This window comes from Amblyraja radiata, chromosome 8 (assembly GCF_010909765.2).
Source record: "Amblyraja radiata isolate CabotCenter1 chromosome 8, sAmbRad1.1.pri, whole genome shotgun sequence".
NCBI lineage: Eukaryota > Metazoa > Chordata > Chondrichthyes > Rajiformes > Rajidae > Amblyraja > Amblyraja radiata.
Window position 1 is genome coordinate 30,266,921 of NC_045963.1, and position 26,689 is coordinate 30,293,609.

The 26,689-nt window shown below is 42.6% G+C and overlaps 1 protein-coding gene across 1 annotated transcript in view; it reads right to left on the reverse strand.

Moving 5' to 3' along the window:
- Window positions 1–26,689, reverse strand: part of LOC116976011 (calpain-2 catalytic subunit-like) — a 68,104-nt gene that overhangs the window by 1,509 nt on the left and 39,906 nt on the right. The window contains exons 8-20 of the mRNA XM_033025484.1: window positions 26,543–26,617; window positions 24,658–24,818; window positions 20,309–20,478; window positions 11,270–11,281; window positions 9,354–9,565; window positions 8,332–8,374; window positions 6,969–7,028; window positions 5,831–5,888; window positions 5,015–5,079; window positions 4,149–4,217; window positions 3,388–3,466; window positions 1,790–1,906; window positions 1,087–1,145 (exon numbers count right to left, since the gene is read on the reverse strand). Coding sequence (XP_032881375.1) covers window positions 1,087–1,145; window positions 1,790–1,906; window positions 3,388–3,466; window positions 4,149–4,217; window positions 5,015–5,079; window positions 5,831–5,888; window positions 6,969–7,028; window positions 8,332–8,374; window positions 9,354–9,565; window positions 11,270–11,281; window positions 20,309–20,478; window positions 24,658–24,818; window positions 26,543–26,617 — 1,180 coding nt within the window. The remainder of the gene's footprint in view (window positions 1–1,086; window positions 1,146–1,789; window positions 1,907–3,387; window positions 3,467–4,148; window positions 4,218–5,014; window positions 5,080–5,830; window positions 5,889–6,968; window positions 7,029–8,331; window positions 8,375–9,353; window positions 9,566–11,269; window positions 11,282–20,308; window positions 20,479–24,657; window positions 24,819–26,542; window positions 26,618–26,689) is intronic.

Here is a 26,689-nt window from a genome sequence, read left to right on the forward strand (position 1 = left end):
GATAAGGATAATTTAAGGGGAGCTACATCAAGGGATTAAAAAAAAAATGTTTGGAAAGGAAAAGAACCAAAAAATGAGGTTGGCAAACTACTGCAGTCGGGTGAAAGCAAATTTTCTATCAGATAGAGAGACTTTCTGCATTTTGTTGTAGTATTTCTACCCGCGTTTTTCCAATTTCACATTTTGCTCTAGGTCAGAAGCAAAATCTTCCCCCACGCAGATAAGGGTATAAAATGGATTGGCAACTGAACACAATGTTTTTCAGATTACTTAATGCAACACATCTTTTGTGTTTTTTCTCTTCCAGACAAATCAGGAAAATTTAGATTGAACCATTGTAGAAAGTGCTGGCAGAGTAAGTAACACTCATTGGCATCGAATGCTAAGGACAGGAAGCAATGGCTCCAGCTTGCACTCAATGCCACAGGAAGCCCCTGTGAGTGGGAATTTAAGTTCAGACATTGGCTATGCAGGTGGAATGGGTTCAGCTCTATAATTGCAGCTCTACAGTGTAACAATGTCATAACTTTGTGATGAAGGATTCTAAAATATTTAAAAGGAAACCTTTTCTCCATTACACTCTCCAGTTTTTGCGTTTCACAGGCCCATGGAGAGTTCAAAATTGAGTTAACCAACACACAAATGCTGGTCTTGATTCTGTTGCAGTAGACTGGTGAAAATGTGGGCAGAATCTGAATAGTTGGAGAAATGGATAACTGCAATATTTAAGGTATTGAAAATAAATAGCTCCAGAATTTCCAATGCAAGGGGGCAGTCAACGTCTCTTCTTTCTCCCATCCACCCACACCTCCAGAAATTACAGTATACAGTATATTCAAACCATTGATACTGACTGCAAGTCAGAAAACATAGTACATATTTAAAAGTATAGGATAATCATTGAGACATGGTACTCTTATAATGTGCGGTATCTTCCTTCTCAAAACATAAAACTAGAGGTTGTACATAGAATGGATTACGGTATGACATAGTTGGCACCTAAAATTAGGTTCCACTGTACTGTTTTGTACTGTATTAACTACTAATAAAATAAACAAAAAAAAATGTGCGGTATCAGATACCTACCTGATATATATCCAACTCTGCCGATCCCTCATCATCGAGTTCTAGTGCTTTAAATATTCCTGAAAAAGCAGGAACATAAAACTTTAAGCATAGCCATTTATCTTTTTGCTTGCTAGATTGGAAAACTTAAATATTGTTTTCTCTAAACATCCAAATATTTTAACCTAGTTTGGGAATGATATCCTCTCTAACATATGTAATTACATGCATTGGCAATGCAGGATAAAATGTCCTTCGGGGAATTAATCTGAAATGAAAGCTTTCACCCAAATCTATAGCCAAATTTAAGCTGATAATTTTAAATTAGGCAAATTACTTGGGTGGTTTACTGGTGCCATCTGAATAATAAAGCAACACCACTTAATTTCAAAGGTCAGAGCCTGTCTATTGCACTGAATCAAAATAAGTGCCCCACAAATTTGCAATGTGAATAAAACAGTAACTTGGCAATCCATTCCAATTTCCATCAACATGTTTAATATTTTCTTTGGATTTTTCAATTGTTTAGAACTGATCAGAAAATTGCGAGGATTCAAGAGGGCCAAATCCCTGTCCTGGGACGAGAACTACAACAGAATGGAGCAGATAGACATTTCGCTCTGCTGCACTTTGTCAGTAGCCCATGGTTCAATGAATTTGGGTCTCATTGTATTGATTGGAAAATAGGCTGTTAATGTAAAAGTCATTAAAAAAAATAACTTACTGAACATGGTTTCCAATCGGATCAAACAGCCAACAAAGTTATCAAAGTCGATGACAAGGTCGGAGTTTGCATAACGGGCAACAATGTTCTGAATCAATGCAGTGTTCAGAGTGAAACCTGGGAAGGAAAACACATAATTGTATTGACAACTCATTCAACATGTGGCCTACTTATTACATTAAAATTGTTGGGCATATTGCATTGTTTTGTCAACATAATCAATATGTACCTGATAATCATAAAAAGAATGATAGTTAATAGTGCAGAAATGTGTGGCAATGATGTTTGTGATGATGCTGTATTTTTGTTATATTGTCAAAGATGCCAGTCTCTGGAATAGTGAACTGAAAGATTTTTGCACAAAAGTGGGTGGTATTGTAGTTAGTGAGATGGTTGTCAAAAATTACAGAAGGATCTTGATCATTAGGCTAGTGGGCTGAGGAATGGTCAAACAAGCTTTTGGCACATTGGTCTTCATCAGTCAGAGTAATGAGTATAGCAGGTGGGAGGTCATGTTGCAGTTATACAAGATATTTGTGAGACCGCATTTCGAGTCTTGTGTTCAATTCTGGGCACCATGTTATAGGAAAGGTTTTGTCAAGCTGGAAAGAGTGCAAAGATTGACAAGATTGTTGCCAGGACTTGACCCAAGCTTAAGGGAGAGGTTGGGCAGGCTCAGACTCTTCATTGGAACACAGGAAGATGAGGGGTAATCTTATAGAGGTGTACAAAATCATGAGAAGAATAGATCGGGTAAACGCACAGCCTCTTGCCCAGAGTTGGGGAATCGAGATCCCGAGGACATAGGTTTAAGGTGAGGGAGAAAAGATTTAGCAGGAACCCGAGGGGTAACCTTTTCCACACAAAGGGTGTTGGGTGTATGGAACGGGTAGATGAGGCAGCTACTATCGCAACATTTAAGAAACATTTAGACAAGTACAGGTTTAGAGGGATTATGGGCCAAACACAGGCAGATGGGACATGTTGGTCGGAATGGGCAAAGTGGGCCGAATGGCCTATTTCCACGTTCTATGACTACGAAAAGGTGGCATCCAAATTATATTGTTGCAATTGATACTTGCACTGCCTTATGTTTAAAAAAAATGTTCTGTCACACCTGCCATGTGACCCTTCAGTTTTGGGCTAAATTATTAAACCAAAACACTGAGGATTCACTCTACCCTCCCACTTGCAAGAATACTTTTGAAATTTGAGTTCAAAAGGAATGTCGGCTAAGACTAGTTAGCAAAAGCTTAAAGGAGATTTATTGGTATGATTATATTTATACAATTTGATAGTCTATGGAAAAATAAGAGGCATAATGTATATTTTTTAATGAAAAATCTAGTCCCAAATAACTTGCAGACATCTTATCTTTATTTAACATACTAAGTGAAGCATAAACACCAACTTAGGGTGGTTGAGTCAAATGGTAGGTATTTATTAATGCGAGCATATCCTGTACAGAAAATACTTTCTAAAACCTTGATAACGATAGCTAAATTATATTGAGCATGTTATTTGCTGGGGAAATAAATAACTGCAATGAATCTTGAAAAGGTCTGTTTGCCTGGGCTGTAAGAATATTCTAAGTTTACCTGCTTCTTCGAGTGCCACTTGTATTTCACATGAACCCATGGTACCAGATTCATCAGCATCTACCTTCTTGAAGATTTTCTAAATGGAACAAACATTATATTTAAGCATATAGTGGTAAAGAAGGTGTGCCTAAAGGAGAGGGGGGAGGATCTTCTCCCATGCACTTATTTTGCCTTGCATCTTTCCTTCATTTACATTTGAATTTGCCTAGCTTAGTTACTTAATTACCAAGAGGTTACATACTCACATACTGTAGAGACATGAAGCTAATTAATCAATGACTATTCATTTTAATAATAATAATGGATGGGATTTATATAGCGCCTTTCTAATACTCAAGGCGCTTTACATCGCATTATTCATTCACTCCTCAGTCACACTCGGTGGTGGTAAGCTACTTCTGTAGCCACAGCTGCCCTGGGGCAGACTGACGGAAGCGTGGCTGCCAATCTGCGCCTACGGCCCCTCCGACCACCACCAATCACTCACACACAGGCAAAGGTGGGTGAAGTGTCTTGCCCAAGGACACAACGACAGTATGCACTCCAAGCGGGATTCGAACCGGCTACCTTCCGGTTGCCAGCCGAACACTTAGCCCATTGTGCCATCTGTCGTCCCAGCCATTTTAATACCTATTAAAACTAACCCCAGCCTCTAAGTCATTGTGGGGCTGTTGTTAGAGGAAGTGCATTCAAAGCAACTATCAGGAGTAAAAATCAGAGATCAATCTTGATCAGGAGTTTGTAAAAATAGTGCTTACCAGCATCTTCTGCAACTTGTTCCAAAATAGCTTGAATTCCACTAATCCAATTTTTCCAGATCCATCCTTCTGTTTTATCATTTTCATTCAGAAAACCACTTTGTTTTTTGTTTTTTTATCTATACCAGCACCCCAACATTTAATGTCAATGTTAATTCTGGGTGAATGCTAATCTATTTAGATCAATCTGGATCAAGACCATATTCATTATGATTGAAAGAAATTACATAGAAACAGGTCCTTTGGCCCACCAAGTCCATGCTGACCACCAATCACCCGTTCACACTAGTTCTGTTATTCCACTTTCACATCCACTCCCTATGCACTAGGGCCATTTTACAGCAGCCAATTAACGTGGAATCTGGAGCACCCAGAAGAAACCCACGCGGTCACAGGCAGATTGTGCAAACTCGGCCCAGACACAGCATCCAAGGTTAGGATTGAACCCAACGTCTGGCGCTGTGAGGCAGCAGCACTGACAATCCAATTTTGGTTGATCTGTTTGGTATTTGGAAATGAGAGAAGCCCGAATATGTTGATTCATTAGCACATGGCATAATTCCTCTTGCAATCACTTCATTGTATACATGGTTATGTCTGAAATAGGCAGCACGTAAACAAAATGAACTTCCCCAGAAATCAGAACAAGCTATTCCATTCATCAGTGCATGACTACTGATTAGATGTAACACCTGCTAAGCAGAATATTAAAAGTTTTCAGTTTGAAAACTCCATGTAAAGTTTTGAATGACGAGGTAACCTGTGGCAGCAGATGTGTCTCACCTATACAAGTAATTAAAATTAAAAGGATTTTATTTTGTGTAAATTAGCACCTGCAGTTCTTTGTGTGTACTTTAAAAGGATACATCCATTAGACTGATTACATTTCGACAGGTCTCCAAACTAAAACCATCAGTTTTAATGTCTTCACCTGAAAGAGAAAACATTCCAGAAAGAGGCTTAGAGAATATATATTTAAAGTAACAATATTTATACCAAGCAGATTCAACCCTTTTTTCCATCCAAGTAACTTGCAAACACGCATCCTTTCAGTAAAATGCAGGATCATGGGGCACCCTGTATTCCCAAACACTCATTTCCTCCATGACAATATCACACAGTGGAAGAAACTAAAATCCTTGCGTGTTTGTATCTTTGATCACCATTATGAAATTGATTTAATCATCTGGGTCCTCTTAACGCTTGCTGAATTGCACTAATCCATAAATCTGAAAGGACAAATTTTGGGGAAAAGAGTTTAATATTCCCAGTCTGTGGGTTTTTTTTCCTGTTTGGTTGAAAAGGAAAATTTTACTGGCCTTACTGACGAAATGAAACCCCTATTTGTCTTTCCAATGTTAAAATGGTTCTGACGTATACAAGGACCATACCAGGAATCCTGGCCTTTTGAGACCCCACTCCCCAACTTGAATCATCCATGGCAAAGCTGGTTCTTCTACTTCTAATCCATCTGAGATCAGCAAATGTAACACTGACCATGGGTTGAATCAAAACTTATGGGTACAGCAAGGTTTGCTTTCTATGTCACCATGAGAAGTTTGGGTGCAAGGGTACCTTTGTCTAAACTACCTGGCATGCAGTTAACAATTTCAAATTTGAGCACACTGGTATCGTCAGACAGTGCCAGGTGTAAAAAATAATGGGTGCATTAATTTACTCACGGTTGGATACAATTCTGTTCAGTATTCTTTGCAGCTCAAAGCAAGAAATCTCTGCATCCTGAATTTCAAGAAGCAAAAATAATCCAAGTTTAGTTTGTCACATGTACCGAGGTACAGCAAAAAGCTTTATGGTTGCATGCTATCCTATTGTCTATCCAGTCAGCGGAAAGATTATACGATTACAATCAAGCCATCCAGTGTACAGATGCAGAATAAAGGGAATAATGTTTAGTGCAAGATAAAGTACAATTTAAAGATAATTCAAGGGTCAGTTTGCCAGAAAACTTGTTGCTATCTCAATGTCAAGATCAACCTTTTACCCCAAGTAGCTGGAATAAAAATGTTTTTAATTTCACACCTGAGGTTTCAACCAAGTATCAGAGTATATTTATACAAATGTTTCCAATTTTAATCTGTAAAATCTCTAGTTCTATCCTACACATTAGGGACAATTTCAGAAGCCAATTAACCTATAAACCTGCATGTCTTTGGGACGTGGGATGAAACTGGAGCACATGGAGAAAATGCAGGCAGTTACGGAGAAAGTGTACACTTGGTACACACAAGCAGCCTTAGATTGAATCTGGGTCTCTGGTGCTGCACCACATTGCCACCCTAAACCACTTTACTAACTGAATGTATTTTACTATTCTTTTTCATATTTGACTTGCTATCAGTTGGTCTTGTTTAAGCTATTTAAAATGGTTCATTTTTTGTTATCATGATCATTTAAAAGTTTGATTATAATCCTAAACTTGTCATTACATCCCATCTTGATCTTTACTTTAGACTATTACACTTTCGAGATACAGCACAAAAACAGGCAGTTCTTCCTAAAGAGTCCGCACCGAGCAGCGATCAACCCATGCACTAGCACTAGTCTACACACTAAGCATAATTTATCATTTTACCAAAGCCAATTTTCCTGCAAACTTGTACGTCTTTTAGATCACCAATAATAAGCTGCATCACCTGCAATTGTTCGGTATCTTTACCATATTTGTAATAAAGGACGCTAGACTAAAATACAAAAACCCCTTCTGTTTTTGCAAACACATTTGTCTCGCCTAATTCAGATCATATTTTCATGCAAGATTAGTCACAAAAGTCAACTTTAGTAGTAATGCAAATTTCTTACCTCCCCTGCTATATATTCAAACAAATTCTCAAAGCTGGCACTAATGTCATCCTCGTCAACCTTTAGGATTTTTTTTTCAGAAAATAAAATAATTAAATGCATTTATAAACCAATATATCGAGAGATTAACAGGTATGCACCACAGTATTGCAGATCAGGGAATATATTTTACAATCCAATAGCACAAAACATTAAAATAACATTATTTACAGTGTTACATGCACAAAATGGTGTTCCTCGGCAGCAGGATGTCCAGATATGTCTAACACCCTGGCACCATCTGCAATGTAACCTCGGAAGGAGGTGAAAGCAGAGAAACATTGGTTACATCTATTGGTGCCTTTTGGCTAGACTTCAAGAAACGGGAGGGTGGAAATAATAACCTGCCATTGGTACATCTTCCTGCCAAGAGGATATTATGTGGCAAATACCTGCATTACAAGAGATCACACTGTACCATAGAAGTTTCCAAACAAGCTCTGCCAACAAAATATTTCAGATGGCCACACCTCACTTAGCCAGAATTATCAAAATGTTTGAGGACCTTAGAAATATTTAACTAAATTGAACTTATTTTAACATACTCACAAAATACAATTAAAACACGTCATCCTCTGACATTTCCATCACCTCCAACATGATCCTCACCACCAGTTACATCTTCCCATCCCCACCCCTTTCTACACTCCGCAGAGGTCGCTCGCTCTGCAACTCCTTGGTTCACTTATCCCTTCCCACTCAAACCACCCCCTCCACATGTATTTTTCCCTGCAACAGCAGGAGATGTACCACCTGTTCCTATGCCTCCTACATCAAGGGACCTCAGCAGCTATTCCAGGCGAGACAGAGGTTCACGCGCACCTCCTCTAACCTCATCTACTGCATCTGATGTTCTCAATCTGGACTCCTGTACATCGGCGAGATCAAACGTTGACTCGCCGACACTTGCCATCGGTTTTGCCGAACACTTGCCATCGGTCCCCAAAGGTCTACTGGATCTCCTGGCTGTTAACCATTTTAACTCCCCTTCCCATTCCCACACTGACCTTGCTGTCCTGGGCCTCCTCCATTACCAGAGCGAGCCCACACGCAAACTGGAAGAACAGCACCTCATTCTGCTTAGGTAGCTTGCAACCTACAGTACGAACATCGTAATCTCCAAATTTAGAACTGCAAACTACGCCATCTGTAGAGGCACCCAGCATTTAAAGAGATTAAATATCCTTAAGGACTAGATTCTGGAGGGAGAGACAGACACAAAGTCCTCATGATCATTCCAGTTCTTTCTGCTGAAAGATGGGACCTGGGGATTATGACAATGACAAGCCTTGCAAAGTGAGCAGATGGAAAATTATTCACATACCTCCTCCTCTTCAAGTTTTGCATCAACTACATCATCTATCGCTCTGTAATAGGAAAACAATGTGCGTTACACATTCAGGCAACAGATATGTTCCATGAAACATATTTCAATTACATGTCCAGAGGTGCATCAGTAATACATTATAATACAACATTCAATTATTTTTTGCATTTATTTACTTTTTCACTCTCTCCAACTTTAAAGTTTGCACTCACAAATGCTGGGATCTATCTCCATAACCACTAACAATTCTCCAGTATCTTGCTCAAAAACAGTTATTTCTCAGAAATTGCCTGTATAGCAATTCAGGCATGTCCAGTCCTGCGAGGATATGAGATAGTAATCAGAAAAGAAGCCTATTCCAATCTTTGATTACATTATGGTTTCAGAGTTCAACTATAAAGCCTATCCTGTCAAGAGTGATTAATTCAGCAAAGAATAGGAATATTCCTCACCTTAAAATTCCTATGTTATCAATTGCAACTCTGCATTGGAATAGCAATGGGTGGAAATTTGACCAAATGGATTTCTTGTATGAAATTCAATTCTATCCTAGGCATTTAAAAAAAAGACCTGTTTGCATTCTTGAATGTTTTTAACTGCATTTACTAAAATGTAGGTTTAAGGTGAGAGGGGAAAGATTTAAAAGGAACCTTTTCCACTCAGAGGGTGGTGGGTATATGGAACGTACTACCAGAGGAGGTAGTTGAGGCAGGTATGAGAAACAACATTTAAAAGACACTTGGACAGGTACATGGGTCGGAATGATATAGGGAGATACAGGCCATCTTGGTTGGCATGGGTCGAAGAGCCTGTTTTTGTATTTTATGAAGATGACATTACCATCCACAAGTCCAAACTGGATTATAAATTGTTGTGTGATAGATAGGCTTACATGATGATAAACAAAATCATAGCATCAGTTCCCAAACTTATTTTAAAGAAAAATGACTAATATTGATTATTATCCATTACAGCATCTGTTAATTTCCAATTCCTTTACTTGTACTATTACTACTTACTCTACATTGGCTGCCTTCTCTGTAAACAAGCGGATTGCAAAATCCCCATCTTTATTCGGCTCATAGGTGGATGGTATTACAAAATATTGTCCAGGTTCAAGTGCAAGCCTGCTCATGACTTCTCGCAGATTGATGAAGGTTTCTGATTTTGCTTTGGATGCATGAGTTCTGAAAAAATCTCTCCTCAGTTGAATATTCTTGTGGTCTTGGTACTAATTCATAGAAACAAAAAGGGTTATTTTGTTTAGTTTAGAGATACAGCATGGAAACAAAGCCCTCCGGCCCACTAAGTACACACCGACCACTGATCAAGCATTCACATTAGTTCTATGTTACACCTCTTTCTCATCACCTCTCTACACTATGCAAATTTTACAGTGGCCAATTAATCTAAAAACCCCATACATCTCTGGGATGTGGAAGGAAACCCATGCGGTCACGGGAAGAATGTGCAAACTCCACACAGACAACACCCAAGGTCCGGATCAAACCAGATCTGTGGTGTGAGGTAGCAGCTCTACCAGCTGCGCCATTGTGCTGCCCATTTTTACATTTTCAAAATGCTATTTCAACACATCATGTAAAGCATTTAACATCCAAGACACGGGCAAGTCATCAATTAATACAGTCACAATGATACTACTGACATTAGTTTAGTCTTGAGATACAGCGTGTAAACAGGCCCTTCGGCCCACCGAGTCCACGCCGACCAATGTCACCCATACGCCAGTTCTATCCTACACACCAGGGGCAATTTACTGAAGCCATTTAAACTATGAACCTGCACTTCTTTTGGAGTGTGGGAGGAAATTGGAGTACCTGGAGAAAACCCATGCGATCACAGGGAAAATGTATAAACTAAGTACAGACAGCACCTGTATTTGGGATGGAATCTGGGTCTCTGGCTGTAAGGCAGCGACTCTACTGCTGCGTTACTGTGATGCCCTTTAGGCAAGCAGTCCGAACACAGAATACTGGCCATTTCCTCATAACTTTAACTGTTTAGACTGCTTGAGTAGCATTGGAAAGTTTTATTAGGAATGAAAAAAAAATCATCATCTAATGCATGTATTGAACTGGCTTAGCACGAGCTTCACAGCAATCAAAGAGTGAGCTTTTACTGTGGAATAATGGATTTTAAAAAAGTGTCATTTATAAAGCAACTTTTATTACATCAGGACATCTCAAAACAATTAGAGATTATGAAATCATTTTGAATTGTAGTCACCATGGTAACACAGGGAAGAGGCTGTGATATAATTTAAAGAAACACCAAGTTCTGAGTTCAATAAAGCTTCAAAAATCACAGCAAAATTAGTAACACTGCTTCAAGAAAGCCACAAAGTGAAATCTTTAATGCAGAACAGAAATTGGATGTCAATGCAAAACAGTGAGTTTTACGGCTGTCCTTTCAGGTTCCATTGGCATAATTCTGTTCAAAGCAAACTTCCAGACCCTAGTAATTTCTGGATATTCTGGAACTAAAGCATAGAGGTAGATGGTGCTTTATCAGATTAACATAGGAAACCAACTCACTAGTTTCCTAAGTGCTCTTCAAAGGATACAAGTTGCAAGTTCAAGGCCATAATATCCCATGTTAAAATTCATCATTACATCCACACAGCACTTACAGAAATAGATACTTATCGTCAGGCCCATCCTGGTACATCATTTTGTGGCTGATGGCACAAGTATTACTGGATGGAGCTTGTTACCTGATTCTCCATCCCACGGTTGAGGCGTAACAAGAAGCATAATAATAATAATCAAAAAACCTTGCTCTTTCTTTAGTTTCCTTCCCTGAACTAATGAAGATTAATTGTATAATATTCAATGGGTTATTATAAGCTGGCTTAATACTGCTGCCATGTGAAAATCTGATCAAATATGTATTCTTGGATCATGATCCAACGTACCTCTTCAGGGACCTACAAAATAAAAATAAAACAACATAAGCATAAGGGCTTTCACAAGACCGCTAAAAAACAGCATGAACAGTGTAATTCAATCACAACTACAGTAATGTCTTGTTTTCAAGTACAGCATTAAAACCCACATAGACTTCTTTATAATACTAGGACAGAGTTGGTATCAAAATGTTATTTACGTTGATTTAAAAATAAAATCACTAAAACACTAAATGTCGGCATACTTATATTTAGAACAAATGGAAATGGAAAGGGCAATTTCAACTGCCGCTGGCGTTGTACATAAGACCCTTAACCTCCACATACAAAATTGTCTCAGAAGGACATTTTTCTAAGACACGCTTAGTTCCCGCTACAATGGGGTTCTTTTCCTGAGAGGTGCTCATAAGTCTGAAATGAATAGAATGGAAGCATGGAAGAAGCTCATAGAAAGAGCTGTGCGAAGAAAGCATGCAAGGGGAGGAAGAGTGCCCAACAGTCAGCCTCAGCCTCACTGGCTCAGAGAGCGAGTGGGTGAGTTCGCTCAATGACAATAGACAATAGGTGCAGGAGTAGGCCATTCGGCCCTTCGAGCCAGCACCGCCATTCATTGTGATCATCCCCAATCAGTACCCCGTTCCTGCCTTCTCCCCATATCCCTTGACTCCGCGATTTTTAAGAGCCCTATCTAGCTCTCTCTTGAAAGCATCCAGAGAACCCGCCTCCACTGCCCTCTGAGGCAGAGAATTCCAGACTCACCACTCTCTGAGAAAAAGTGTTTCCTCGTCTCCGTTCTAAATAGCTTACTCCTTATTCTTAAACTGTGACCCCTGGTTCGGGACTTCCCCAATATCGGGAACATGTTTCCGGCCACTAGCATGTTCAAGCCCTTAACAATCTTATATGTTTCAATGAGAATCCCTCTCATCCTTCTAAACTCCAGAGTGTACAAGCCCAGCTGCTCCATTCCCTCAGCATATGATAGTCCTGCCACTCGGGAATTAACCTTGTAAACCTACGCTGCATTCCCTCAATAGCAAGAATGGCCTTCCTCAAATTAGGGGACGAAAACTGCACACAATACTCCAGGTGTGGTCTCACTAGGGCTCTGTACAACTGTAGAAGTACCTCTTTGCTCCTATATTCCATTACTCTTGGTATAAAGGCCAACATGCCATTCGCTTTCTTCACTGCCTGCTGTACCTGCATGCTTACCTTCATAGACTGATGTACAAGGACCCCCAGACCCCGTTGTACTTCCCCTTTTCCCCAACAACGCCATTTAGATAGTAATCTGCCTTCCTGTTTTTGCTACCAAAGTGGATAACCTCACATTTATCCGCATTAAACTTCATTTGCCATGCATCTGCCCACTCCCCCAACCTATCCAAGTCATCCTGCATTCTCATAGCATCCTCCTCACTGTTCACACTGCCACCCAGTTTTAGGTCATCTGCAAATTTACTAATGTTACTTTGAATCCCTTCATCCAAATCGTTGATGTATATTGTAAATAGCTGAGGTCCCAGCACCGAGCCTTGCAGTACCCACTAGTCACTGCCTGCCATTCTGAAAGGGACCCGTTAATCCCTACTCTTTGTTTTCTGTTTGCCAACCACTTCTCTATCCATGTCAGCACTCTACCCCCAATACCATGTGCCCTAATTTTGCCCACTAATCTCCTATGTGGGACATTATCAAATGCTTTCTGAAAGTTCAGGTACACTGGCTCTCCTTTGTCCATTTTCCTAGTTGCATCTTCAAAAAATTCCAGAAGATTAGTCAAGCATGATTTCCCCTTCGTAAATCCATGCTGACTCAGACCGCTCCTATTACTGCTATCCAAATGTGAGGCTACCTCATATTTTAGAATTGACTCCAGCATTTTCCCCACCACCGATGTCAGGCTAACTGGCCTATAATTCCCCGTTTTCTCTCTCCCGCCTTTCTTAAAAAGTGGGATAACATTAGCTACCCTCCAATCCGCAGGAACTGATCCTGAATCTATAGAACATTGGAAAATTATCACCAATGCATCCACGATTTCTAGAGCCACTCCTTAAGTACCCTGGGATGCAGACCATCAGGCCCTGGGGATTCATCAGCCTTCAGTCCCATCAGTCTACCCAACACCATTTCCTGCCTAATGTGGATTTCCTCCAGTTCCTCCGTCACCCCAGATCCTCTGGCCACTACTATATCAGGAAGATTGTTTGTGTCCTCCTTAGTGAAGACAGATCCAAAGTATCTGTTCAACTCATCGGCCATTTCCTTGTTCCCCATAAGACCTTTTTCAGTCTTCAAGGATCCAACTTTGGTCTTAACTAATTTTTTCCTCTTCACATACCTAAAGAAGCTTTTACTATCCTGTTTTATATTCTTGGCTAGCTTACCTTCGTACCTCATCTTTTCTCCCAGTAATGTATTTTTGGTTATCTTCTGTTGTTCTTTATATATTACCCAATCCTCTTGCTTCCTGCTCATCTTTGCTACGTTGTATTTCTTCGCTTTAATTTTTATACTGTCCCTGATGTCCCTTGTCAGCCATGGTCATCCCTTTCACCCCTTGGAATCTTTCTTCCTCCTAGGAATGAACTGATCCTGCACCTTCTGTATTATTCCTAGAAACACCTGCCATTTTTGTTCCACTGTCATCCCTGCTAGTGTATCTTTCCAGTCAACTTTGGCCAGCTCCTCCCTCATTAGCCCATAGTCCCCTTTATTCAACTGCAACACTGACATCTCCGATCTACTCTTCTCCCTCTCCAATTGTAGATTAAACCTGACCATATTATGGTCACTGCCTCCAAATGGCTCATTAACCTCGAGGTCCTTTATCAAATCCCGTTCATTACATAACGCTAAATCCAGAAATGCCTTCTCCCTGGTAGGCTCCAATACAAGCTGTTCAAAGAATCCATCACGAAGGCACTCTACAAAGTCCCTTTCTTGGGGTCCAGTACCAACCAGATTTTTCCAGTCTACCTGCATGTTGAAATCTCCCATAACAACCACAGCATTACCTTTGCTACATGCCAATTTTAACTCCCGATTCAACTTGCGCCCTATGTCCAGGCTACTGTTTGGGGGTCTGTAGATTAGTCCCATTAGGGTCTTTTTACCCTTACAATTCCTTAGTTCTATCCATACTGACTCCACATCTCCTGTTTCAATGTCACCCCTAGCAAGGGACTGAATTTCATTCCTCACCAACAGGGCAACCCCACCCCCTCTGCCCACCTGTCTGTCTTTTCGATAGGAGGTATACCCTTGAATATTCAGTTCCCAGCCCTGGCCCTCTTGCAGCCATGTCTCAGTAATTCCCACAACATCATACTTGCCAGTTTCTAACTGAGCTTCTAGCTCATCCACTTTATTCCTTATACTTCGCGCATTCATATACAGCACTTTGACCTCCGTATTCACTTCCCCCCCTCGCAATTGGCCCTGACCGTACTCTGTTGTCCATTCTCAAGCTTTCCTTCCCATTAATTCGAGAATCTTTTGTAATTTTTCCTGTACTCACTTCCCCTTCAACTCCATCTTTATACTCCCAATTTGTCAACCCCTCCCCCCCACTATTTAGTTTAAACCCACACGTGTAGCTCTAGCAAACCTGCCTGCCAGAATGTCAGTCCTTCTCCAGTTAAGGTGTAACCCGTCTCTTTTGTACAGGTCACCCCTACCCCAGAAGAGATCCCAGTGGTCTATAAATCTAAATCCTTGCTCCCTGCACCAGCCCCTCAGCCACACATTCAGATCCCCTACCTCCCTGTTCCTGTCCCCACTAGCACGTGGTACCGGAAGCAATCCAGAGATAACCACCCTAGAAGTCCGGCATTTCAGTCTACTTCCCAACTCTCTGAAGTCATGTTGGAGAACCTCCTTCCTCTTCTTCCCGATGTTGTTTGTGCCTACGTGCACAACTACTGCCAGCTGTTCACCTTCTCTCTCTCTCGAGGATGTTCTGAATTCGGCTCCTGACATCCTGAACCCTGGCACCAGGGAGGCAACAGACCATCCTCGCATCTCGTCTGCCGCCACAGAATCTCCTGTCCGCTCCTTGGACAATGGAGTCACCAACCACTCTGCCCGATGTCAGTCTCGCCGGTCGAGTCCCATCTCTAGGATTGGAGCCACCGACGTGTCTACCACTCGGACTGGAAACATCGTCTCCCCGGACAGTTCCCAAGAGGGCGTACCTGTTTTCATTAGGCACAGCCACCCGGGTCTTCTGCACGCCACGGTTTCCACCCTTTCTCTCCGTCACACACCTTGGTTCTTCCCGTAACCTTGGCGTGACAACCTCACTGTAGGTCCTGTCCAGGAAACTCGTTTTCCCGGATGGTCCCGAGGTCATCCAGCTGCTTCTCCAGTGCCCCAACACAGTCCTTTAGGAGCTGAAGCTGGATGCACTTGCCACAGGTGTAGCAGCCAGAGGCTCCATCTCTGTCCCTGGGCTCCCACATTCTGCAAACCTCACACTGTCTCATCTGCCCCGACGTGTTCACCGCGTTCTGTCCTCTCGCACTTTATATGTAGCCTCCTCTCCTCAGCCTCCTCGCCGAAGACCCTCGAGCCAGATTCACACTTCACTCACAAGGCACTTCCCTCACAAGGCCGCTCCCTCACTGTCGTTCACTTAAGAGCCGTCTTGCTTATGTTGACTAATAAATTGCTCAATTTACCAATTTACAAACCAAATTCCTCAGTTTTAAACTGTTTTCCCCCTCTGACTCACTTCTAACTCTCCTCCCACTCGGGCTAGAGCCAATCAGTGCTCTCTCCTGCTTCACTTTGTTGCCGTTGCTTCAAAATCCACGGGAGCTCTGAGTTAAGCCTGCCTGTGCTTTGCCTCTCCTTTTCAACAGTTTTCCCTCTCTGACTCACTTCTAACTCTCCTCGCACTCGGGCTAGAGCCAATCAGTGCTTTCTCCTGCTTCTCTTTGTTGCTGTTGCTTCAAAATCCAAGGGAGCTCTGAGTGCTCACATCTCTGCTTGGTTCAACCTTGGGGATGGACAGGTGGGGTGGAAGGAGGGGGGGTTGGCACCTGGACATGTCAGCAAATTCTCCTCCTCCTCCATCCCACTGGTCTCCCAAGCACCATGTGTGCAGGTGCTGGTGACCAAGAGTGGACAGAATAGCCAGTCCAGAGTTGTGCAGATTATTGTTTAGTGTCACAACTTTCTGTAGTGGATTATAATCTCAATACTTTTGTACAACCAATAATTACACCGTCTCATTACCTGCCAAAGATAGCTAATTCAAGAAACAAGAAATAGATGCTGGTTTACAAAAAAGACAAAGTGCTGGAGTAGCTCAGCAGGTCAGGCAGCACCTCTGAATAACATGTATAGGTGATGCTTCCGATCAGAACCCTTCTTCAGATTGAAAACAATGCCTTGAAAACAACTATTTATTAGTACTTTTATCTCCAGTAAGTCAATTGTATAATTTAACTAATCTAAAGGGTTAATTACTAATAAAATAACATTTAGATGAGCACTCGACAAACGACAGCATAGAAGGCTGTGAATCAAGTGTTGGGAAGTTTGGAAATGGGGTTAATATTTATAGGTACTCAAAAGGCCAGAGCAGACCTAGTTCGTGGAAGGGCTTGTTTCTCTACAATGTAACTATGAACACTCTTCATGGATAGTTATGAGCGACTGAGAGGTTGTAGCCTTGACTGAAACCTGGTTAAGGAAGGGGCAGGACTGGCAGCTCAATGTTCCGGGGTACAGGAGCTTCAGGAGAAACATGGGTGAGGGAAACAGAGGGTGAGGGGGTGGGTTGCATTGTTGGTTAAGGAGGATGTCATTGCAGTGATCAGAGGTGACATTACGGACGGTTCATCTAGTGAGGCTATGTGGGTGGAGCTGACGAACAAGAAAGCGATGGTCACCTTGTTGGGGGTGTACCAGACCCCCGAATAGTCAATGGGAATTCGAAGAACAAATATGCCATTAGATTGCAGACAGATGCAGGCCACATAAGGTTTTTGAAGGGGATTTTAACTTTCCCAATGTAGACTGGGAAAAATCATAGTGTGAAGGGTTCAAATGGGATGCAATACCTCAAAAGTGTTCAGGAGTTTTCTTAGGCATTATGTAGAGGTGCCCACACGTGAGGGCAACGCTGGATCTAGTATTGGGAAATTGGGAAAGGCAAGTTAATGAAGTGTTTGTGGAGGAGCCTTGTGGGGCCAGTGACCACAGTTCCATTAGGTTTAAGATAGTTATGGATAGGGACGGAGAGGGTCCACGTGTTAAAATGCTCAACAGGGGCAAGGCCAACATTAAGGGTATGAGAGAATGTCTCGCTCAAGTTGACTGGAGCAGGTTATTTGAGGAGAAAGGAACATCGGCCAAGTGGGATGTGTACGTCCCCGTTAGAATGAAGGGCAAAGCAGGCAAAGGTAAGGAAGCTTGGCTGACGAGGGAAATTGAGACGTTGGTCAAAAACAAGAAGGATGCATGGGACAGGAATAGGCAGCTGGGATCAAGTGCATCCCTGGAGGAGTTTTAGGAACCATGGAGTAAACTGAAAAAGGAAATCAGAAGGGCAAAAAGGGGCCAGGAGGTAGGCTCTGGCAGGTAGCATTAAGGACAATCCCAAAAGATTTTATAAATACATATGGGGGGGGGGGGGGGGAAGGGTAACTAGAGAGAGAGTGGGACCTCTCAGGAATCAAAGCGGTCACCTCTGTGTGGAGCCACAGGAGATGGGCAAGGTCCTCAATTAGTATTTCTCCTCTGTATTTACCGATAGATTTTTTTTAGGACCTGACCAAAAAGGTCAATGAGGGCGGATCTGTAGATGTTGAGTAATTGGATTTCAGTAAGACATTCAACAAGGTTCTGCATGGTAGGTTCTGGAAGGTTAGATCGCATGGGATCCAAGGAGAGATAGCTGAATGGATAGCAAATTGGCTCCATGGAAGAAAGCAGAGGGTGATGGTGGAAGGTTGTTTCTCGGACTGGAGGCCTGTGATTAGTGGTGTGCCTCGGGGTTCGGTGCTAGGCCCGTTACTGTTTGTCATCTACATCAATGATTTGGATGAGAACATAAAGGGCAAGATTAGCAAGTTTTCTGATGATATAAAAGTGAGTGGTTTTGCAGATAGTGAAGATGGTTGTGAAAGATTGCAGCAGGATCTGGATCGATTGACCAGGTGGACTGAGACATGGTTGATGGAATTTAATACAGATAAGTATGAGGTGTTGCATTTTGGGACATTAAACAAGGGCAGGACCTACACAGTAAATGGTAGGCCTCTGGGTAGTGTTGTAGAGCAGAGGGATCTAGGAGTACAGGTGCACGGTCCCTTGAAAGTCGAGTCGCATGTAGATAAGGTGGTCAAAAAGGCTTTTGGCACTTTGGCCTTCATCAGTCAGAGTATTGAGTATAGAAGTTGGGAGGTCATGTTGCAGTTGTACAAGACGTTGGTGAGACTGTATTTAGAATATTGTGTTCAGTTCTGGGCACCATGTTATAGGAAGGATATTGTCAAGCTTGATAGGTTTCAGGAAAGATTTACGAGGATGTTGCCAGAGGGCGTGAGCTATAGGGAGAGGTTGAGTAGGCTGGGTCTCTATTCCATGGAGCGCAGGAGATGAGGGGGGGATCTTATAGAAGTAAACAAAATCATGAGAGGAATAGATTGGGTAGATGCACAGAATCTCTTGCCCAGAGTAGAGGAATCGAGGACCAGAGGACATAGGTTCTAGGTGAAAGGGAAAAGATTTAATAGGCATCCGAGGGGTAACTATCTGATAAAGGATGGTGGGTGTATGGAACAAGCTGTCAGAGGAGGTAGTTGAGGTTGGGATTATCCCATTGTTTAAGAAACAGTTAGACAGGTACATGGATTGGATAGGTTTGGTGGGATGTGGACCAAGCACAGGCAAGTGGGACTCATGTAGCTGGGACATTGTTGGCCGGTATGGGCAAGTTGGGCCGAAGGGCCTGTTTCCACAGTTTCACTCTATGACTCTTGAGTACCAAATACAGCTGACCAGCTGTGCTGAATTATGCCAAGCTTATGTATTTATAAGTCCAGTGACTAAAGCGGATCCCAGACTGTTCATGCTTCATCGCTGAACCAGCAGAGCCAACAACATTAGACAGAGAACACTGCTCTTCAAACAGTGAAGGCAGGGTGATGCTATTTCATCACATACGGACCAGAGAAGTGATGAGACCAAAGCCCCTGTCTCACTTAAGCGATTTTTTTCGGCGAATACAGGCGACTAGTCTGTTGCTACATGGTCACGGGGTGACGCCTGTATGGTTGTGAGTAGTCTCCTCAAGTCCCCTAAAGAGTCGTAACGTTTTTCTGGTTTGCCGCTGGATTTTGAAATGTTCAAAACTTTTTGGCGACCGTGGGCTTGACGTAGCTTATCTTCTCCTGTAGTAGGTGCTGTCGTAGGTTGTCGCCAGGATGACACAGGTTGTCGCCAGGTGACGTTGGTTGTCGCAGGTGCTGACTTCGGTGAATTCCATTGGCGACTACCTACGTCAACCATGCGACAGGTACCGGCGACTGAATTGTCTTCAGTTGTCGCTGACAGGGTCATAGCTTGCTGTTGGTGGACGTATGTTGACTTCGGTTGTCGCCTGTGTGGTCGTAGGTTGTCGTAGGTGTGGTCCTAATGGGTCGCCGGTTGTTGGTAGCTTACCGTAGCTTGACGTCGACTAGATGGTAAATGTTGTAGCTTGTCTTAGACATTGTCGTAGGGGGGTTCAGTCACTTTTTCTGCGACCTTAGTGGGACAGGCCCTTAATTCAACATCACAATTTAGACTCAAAGACTTTGAATGAAAAACTTCACCACACATAAAATATAAACACACAAATCACATGCAGGTGGAAGCCACTGGACCTTGAGTCTGCTGTTATTAAATAGGATCATGGCACCAACGACACCAATACCTTTGTGTGATAATTTTGTTTCTGCTGTGCAAACATGAAAAGGGGTTTTATTTTATTAATTTCACATTTTTGTTTGTACAGCAGGAAAAGGCAAGTAAAATGTTAAAACTTGCCTTATAGACAGCAAAGCCAATAGTATGCATGTCCTCGCCCATTTTCCTTTTGTTTCTACGATTCCTCTGAATAACCCCGACCAGAAAACTGCATTTCTCATCATCGTCATCAGGATCTTCATCTGCCTCCATCAAATCAATCTTAAATTGAGGATTTTGCCAAAATGTTTCTGTGGATGGAAAGTCACGGATGTTAATGAGTTAAGGTATTTAACAACAGATTAATGTCCACATCATTCTGGACAAATCACTTCAAACTAGCTTCATTTCCCCACTGTAGTTTGACCGGAATGAAGCCGCCATGGAGAGTAGTGTGATTTCTCGTGCCGCAGGTGGTTCGCCAGGAGGTCCTAGTGGGTTGCCAGGAGGTCGAAGGTTCTCATAGGTTTTAGCCAGTGCTGACTGGTGAATTTCATTAGCTCATTGGGAAGAAAATGTAGTTTTCAGAACCAAGGATAACCGACCGGTAATGTTAAATGTCCGCCGAGCTTCACAGCTGTGTATCTCTGGCTTCTTAAAAGTTGTCTCCACTCCTTCTGTGTCCATATCACCTTGGCTTTGCACCGTGTGAATTTCACTCAGACAGCGCTCCCCCCGCTTGCCCTGTCCCCCGCCTGCATAACAGGCTGGTGAAGGAGGGGTGTGTGTGTGTGTGTGTGTGTGTGTGTGTGTGTGTGTGTGTGTGTGTGTGTGTGTGTGTGTGTGTGTGTGTGTGTGTGTGTGTGTGTGTGTGTGTGTGTGTGTGCCACTCTGACAGTCGCCATTCCAGTTGCTGGTTTTTCAGGCAGTGTGTTCCACTCTGACAGTCGCCTGAAAAATCGCAAAAGTGGGACAGGCCCATTACAGCGCCAGAGACCTGGGTTCGATCCTGATAAGGGTGCTGTACAGAGTTTCTACGTTCTCCCTGTAACCACATGGATTTTCTCCGGATGCTCCGGTTTCCTCCCACACGCCAAAGAAGTACAGGTTTGAGGGTTAATTGGCTTTGGTAAAAACCTGTAAATATTCATTTGTGTTGGATCAGGGTTCGGCAACCTACAGCCCAAACTAATGCAAAAAACACCACCAAGTGTCATACTAGTTAGTATGTATTATTACCAGGGCTGCCAACATTGGGTGAGAGTTGGGAGTGAGAAATTGCGAGAGACCTAGCCCGGGGGAGCGTAGCGACCGGGGGGGGGGGGTGTCCCTTTACATTCCACAGTAGAGCCCAGGCTCTGATCAACACGTGCATCTTAGAATGATCTTAGTATATTCATGTATGGAAATCAGATTATTATCAAACACTTGGCCCATGTTGACCAACCTGGGTCTCACTGCACACCTGGTAGTACTCCTGACCCTGACTCCAGTTGCATACCTTCTCTCATTCCTGACCCCGAGTCCAGCCTTACACCTGGCCCCCTATTCTACCCTGATCATAGCTGCTTACCTGCTCAGGTTCCCAGTGTTGAACACTCCCCTGGTCTCAGCTTTGACTGCACACCTAGTACTATTCCAGACTTTGACTCTGGATGCACACTTGTTTTTGCTCCTAGCCCCTCTGCACTGACAATATATCTGGCCCACACATAAAGCCCCATATCTGACCCCCTGGACTTAACCTATTACGTTCAAGTCCACAGGTGCTTATCTAATGCAGTAATCTTTTACAGAGCACTTCACAGACCAAATTATGTATAACAAAATTTGCTACATCCATTGGGTTCCTTGTTATCTAACATGCTAGTTACTTTGTCAAAGAATACATCAATTGGTTGAAAACAATTTCTCATCCATAAAATTATACTCGCTCCGCTGTATAAGTATTTTGTTACCATTTCTTTCATTTTCCTAACAAACTGTCCTGGTCATTTTCACTCCCAATATTTTCAGTATTTTGCTGTCTTCCTCTCAGCTGGGACTTTTCCAAAATGCAAAGTCCAATAACTATATATTTAAGCAATATTATTCTATTAAATGTGATCTTGAGAGTACATAATATTTTCTGTAGTATTCATAACACAACAATGATAAAAAATATATGTGTTTTGATTGCACCTACCAACATGCATACATTATTATATTACAGTTAATATGTACCGAGGGCAATTTTTTGTTCCAATGCTCCCCATTCCCAATTACTTTTACATTGAAGTGATTGAAATCCAAGTGAAGTTTAAATGGCATCATAAAAGTAAAACCTCCGGAATGGATGATATTCATTACGTGTTTGGTTGGGGTCAGTATCAGCACAATTACTATATTAAACTTTGAATCTTCAGATGTCCTGGTTCAAGCTAAAAATAATGACAAATAATAATCTCCTCACACATTTCCCTGCAAGTATCTCTGTCATTCCTTTAAAAAATGCCCCTTCTTTGAACAAGCTCTTAAATCTTAAATCTGAATCAGTTTCCATCTGATTACTCCTTGAGGATGTTCATCTACGTGTTCAATTAATAAAACAACAAGATTGGATGATATTTCTACTCAACCTGTCAAAGGAATTAGTGGGGGGGGGGGGGGGGGGGCAAATGACAATAGTGCTACCTTCCCAATATTATTTACTAAAGGAAATAATGGGTTATCGGGGTTGTATGTTGTGACAGAGAGACTGACACCTTGCATGTCATTTTAATATTACACTTATCCCATCCCCCTGGATATTCTGGATTAAAAAATTAAGGTTTTGTCAACTAAATACAAACCAGGCTAATTACAAATCAATAACATTAGCCAACTCCGAAACATGAAGCGCTGAGCATTGGGATCCAGGCATCACGGACAACTAGCCTCAGTTCCCCGCTCACATCTGCCAGTGTTCTCCGTCTGAAACAGGGGCCGCGGAGCGTTTTTGAAAGTGGGGGGGGGGCTGCGCGATCACTGATCACTGGCCTTTTGGGTACCCAGTGAGGGAGTGGAGTGGCCGAGTGGGGAGAGGGTGTGGAAGGGGAGGGGGGGGTGTCCCCCCTCCCAGGGTAGGGACTTTTTGAAATTTGATGTATTCAAATCATGTTTTGGTGCATTGTAGAAGTATGATTTCAATGTTTTTTGTATGAAGTATTTTTAAGAGGTAACTTTTTCCACACAAAGGGTGGTGGGTGTATGGAACAAGCTGCCAGAGGAGGTATTTGAGGCAGGGATCATCCCAACATTTAAGAAACAGTTAGACTGATACATGGATAAGACTGGTTTGGAGGTATGGACCAAAAGCAGGTAGCGTAGCTGGGACATGTTGGCGGGTGTGGGCAAGTTGCATCGAAGGGCCTGTTTTCACACTATCATTTGTCAACAATGCCCACATCTCAACATCCTAATCCTATGAATGAACAAATGTTATACCATTGCAAGATCTGCAATTTTGACACCAGCATAATCCTATAATTTTAAATGGTTAACACCTGCACTGAGTGGTGGCCGTGGAAAATAAAATGATAGAGGTAATGATAGAATAAAGATATTGTCATTACTGATGAGAAAATGGGGTAAATGGGAATGTTATTGAATAAAACTCACGATTGATGTATCTATAAATGAAGTGAGTAGTACAGATTCAACTCTGACAAAACTGCAAACCAGCCAAATCTGGTCTTGAAGCACAAACCACAGAAAGAGAATTAGATCGTCCTGATACTAAGGTATCTTTGACTTGAAGCTAAGAGAACTTCACAGCGAAACGCCAAGTGCTGGAGGAATGGACAGATTACGTTTCAGGTTTCGACCCTTCTTCACACCAACCCTTCAGTCTAAAGAAGGATAAGTCTGAAGAAAGATCTCAGCCCGAGATGTCACCTTTCCATTCCCTCCACTGATGTTTTTAGTTTAGATTAGAGATAAAGCGCGGAAACAGGCCCTTCAGCCCACCGGATCCACGCCAACCAGCGATCCCCGCACATTAACACTATCTTACACCTACTAGGGACAATTTTTACTTTTACCAAGCCAATTAACCTACAAACCTGTACGTCTTTTAAGTGTGGGAGGAAACCAAAGATCTCGGAGAAAACCCACGCAGGTCACGGGGAGAACGTACAAACTCTGTACAGGCAGCACCCTTAGTCGGGATCGAACCTGGGCCTCCGGCGCTGCATTTGCTGTAAAGCAGCAACTCTACCGTTGCGCCACCGTGACCGCCCATGTTGCCTGACCCGCTGAGTTCATCCAGCACTTTGTGTTTTCTCAAGATTCCAACATTTGCGGTTCCTTGTGTCTCCAGAACTTCATGGCACATTGGCAGAGGAGAAGACTTGGCACATTAACAGAGCAGAAGACCCTGCAATAGTGTTGCACCAGTGCAGCGTTAGCAGAGGACAGATTAGATTCTACAAGACAAAATGGCAAACATAGGGAAAATTGCGGTTTTGTACTTATATAGTTTCGACATCCTCCCGCAGAAGATCCTTTCCTCCAGGACCCATTGTAGACAGTCATGTTCCACTTGTGAACCTCATCATTGCTAAGTGTGTCGGGGGTGAGATTGCAGATTTCCACTCGAGAGAAATTACTAAGAAATTCGGAAAATGACATCCTGTAATGTGAAGGAATAACAAAATTAAACTAATGCCTCACAAGAAAAAAAATGCTCAGCATTCTCTAAACAATGGATAAATAGTTTATTTGTGTAAGCTGGTCATTTGTCAATGGACGTTTGTTATATTAGTGAACATAAATTGCAACATTGAGACTGGCATTTCACCCGACTGGTGTAGCACTTATTCTTCACATAAGCAGTAGCTTTAATTCCTTGTTAACGTAGAAACATGGAAAATAGGTGCAGGAGGAGGCCATTCGGCCCTTCGGGCCAGCACCGCCATTCATTGTGATCATGGCTGATCGTCCTCAATCAAGAACCCGTGCCTGCCTTCTCCCCATATCCCTCGACTCCACTAGCCCCTAGAGCTCTATCTAACTCTCTTAAATCCATCCAGTGACTTGGCCTCCACTGCCCTCTGTGGTAGGGGATTCCACAGGTAGTGGCAGCGAGTTCTCTGTTTAATTGTTCAATGCTCTGTTTCTTGACCTCTTGGCTTGGCATCCATCATCTTCTCTGGCTTTGGAGAGGGTGGAGAAGAGGCTTTCCAGAACACTGTCTGGATTAGAGGGTGTTAGTTGGAAGGAGACGTCAGACAATCTTGCATCGTTGGAGGTTGAGGGGAGTTCCGATAGAACTATATCAAATTATGGGAGACAGATAGGGTAAACAAACAGAAACTTGCTGGGCACAATGGATCCAAGACAAGCTGGCTAATTGGCTTAGTGAAAGTAGGCAGAGGGTAGTAGTGGAATGATGTGGATTATCCCGACTTTTCTTCTTAAATAAACGGACAACACTGGCTACTCACCAGACCGTCGGGACCTTGCCTGTGACCAGGAAGCATCCCGTCATGGCCTCTGCAATCTCCTCTCTTGCCTTTCTCAATAACCTGGCATAGATACCATCAGGCCGCAAGGATTTATCCACCTGAATGTTCCTCAAGAAACCCAACATCGTCTTCTTCTTGATCTCAAACTACCTTAGCATCTCACTCACTATCCTCCATTTCCTTCTCCTTGATGACAACAGATGTAAAGTACTGATCAGGAGTAAAGTACCTCGGCCTATATCCCCCCCGACTCAAAGCAGAAATTCCTTCCTTTATCCATGTGCAGTCCTACCTTCTATCTGGTTACTTTTTGTTTTTAATGTGACATTTTGGACCTGCCTACCACGTGGGACCATGCAAGTTCTGATGAAGGCACCTTGACCCAAGACGATGAATCTGATGTTTCTTCCCAAGGCTGCTACCTGACACGTGGAATACTTCCATACAGTTTTGTTTTTGTTTCATGTTTCCGGCATCTGCAGCTCTTTGCTTGAATGATGATAAAGTACAGAAGCCATTGATTCAGTTTCCAACCCTCACAGCCTGCTGCTTAGAAACCTTGAACAGTACAGCACAAGAACAGGTCCACAATGCCTTTGCCGAACACGATGCCAAAAACAACTTATCTAATCCAGTTTCTTTAGATCCCGGTTCCAAATCTCTCACATTTCATTTTCACAGCAAAAGCTGTTGTCCTGCACATGCTGAGCTTGATATCTCCCTGTTAACCCGTCAGCAGTTCTGCCAGACGTACCCCAAACTCCACAAGCCAACTGAGAAGCTAGAACGTTTTTGGTTTTACTTTAAATTTCATGCTACCAAATTGTTCTGACTGCCACTAAACACGTCATAAGATCAAGGCTGGCCAGAGAACGGAATCAATTTTTACCAGAATTCGCCATTCTCTGATTGGTCACATAGGCGCTCTTTTTCTTCTTCAGGAACGCATTGCCACTCTGGTGCACTGGAAGAGATGAGGAACATTTTATAAGGCAATTATGCTGCCACTAGTTACCGGAGTGTCTCATGTACATGA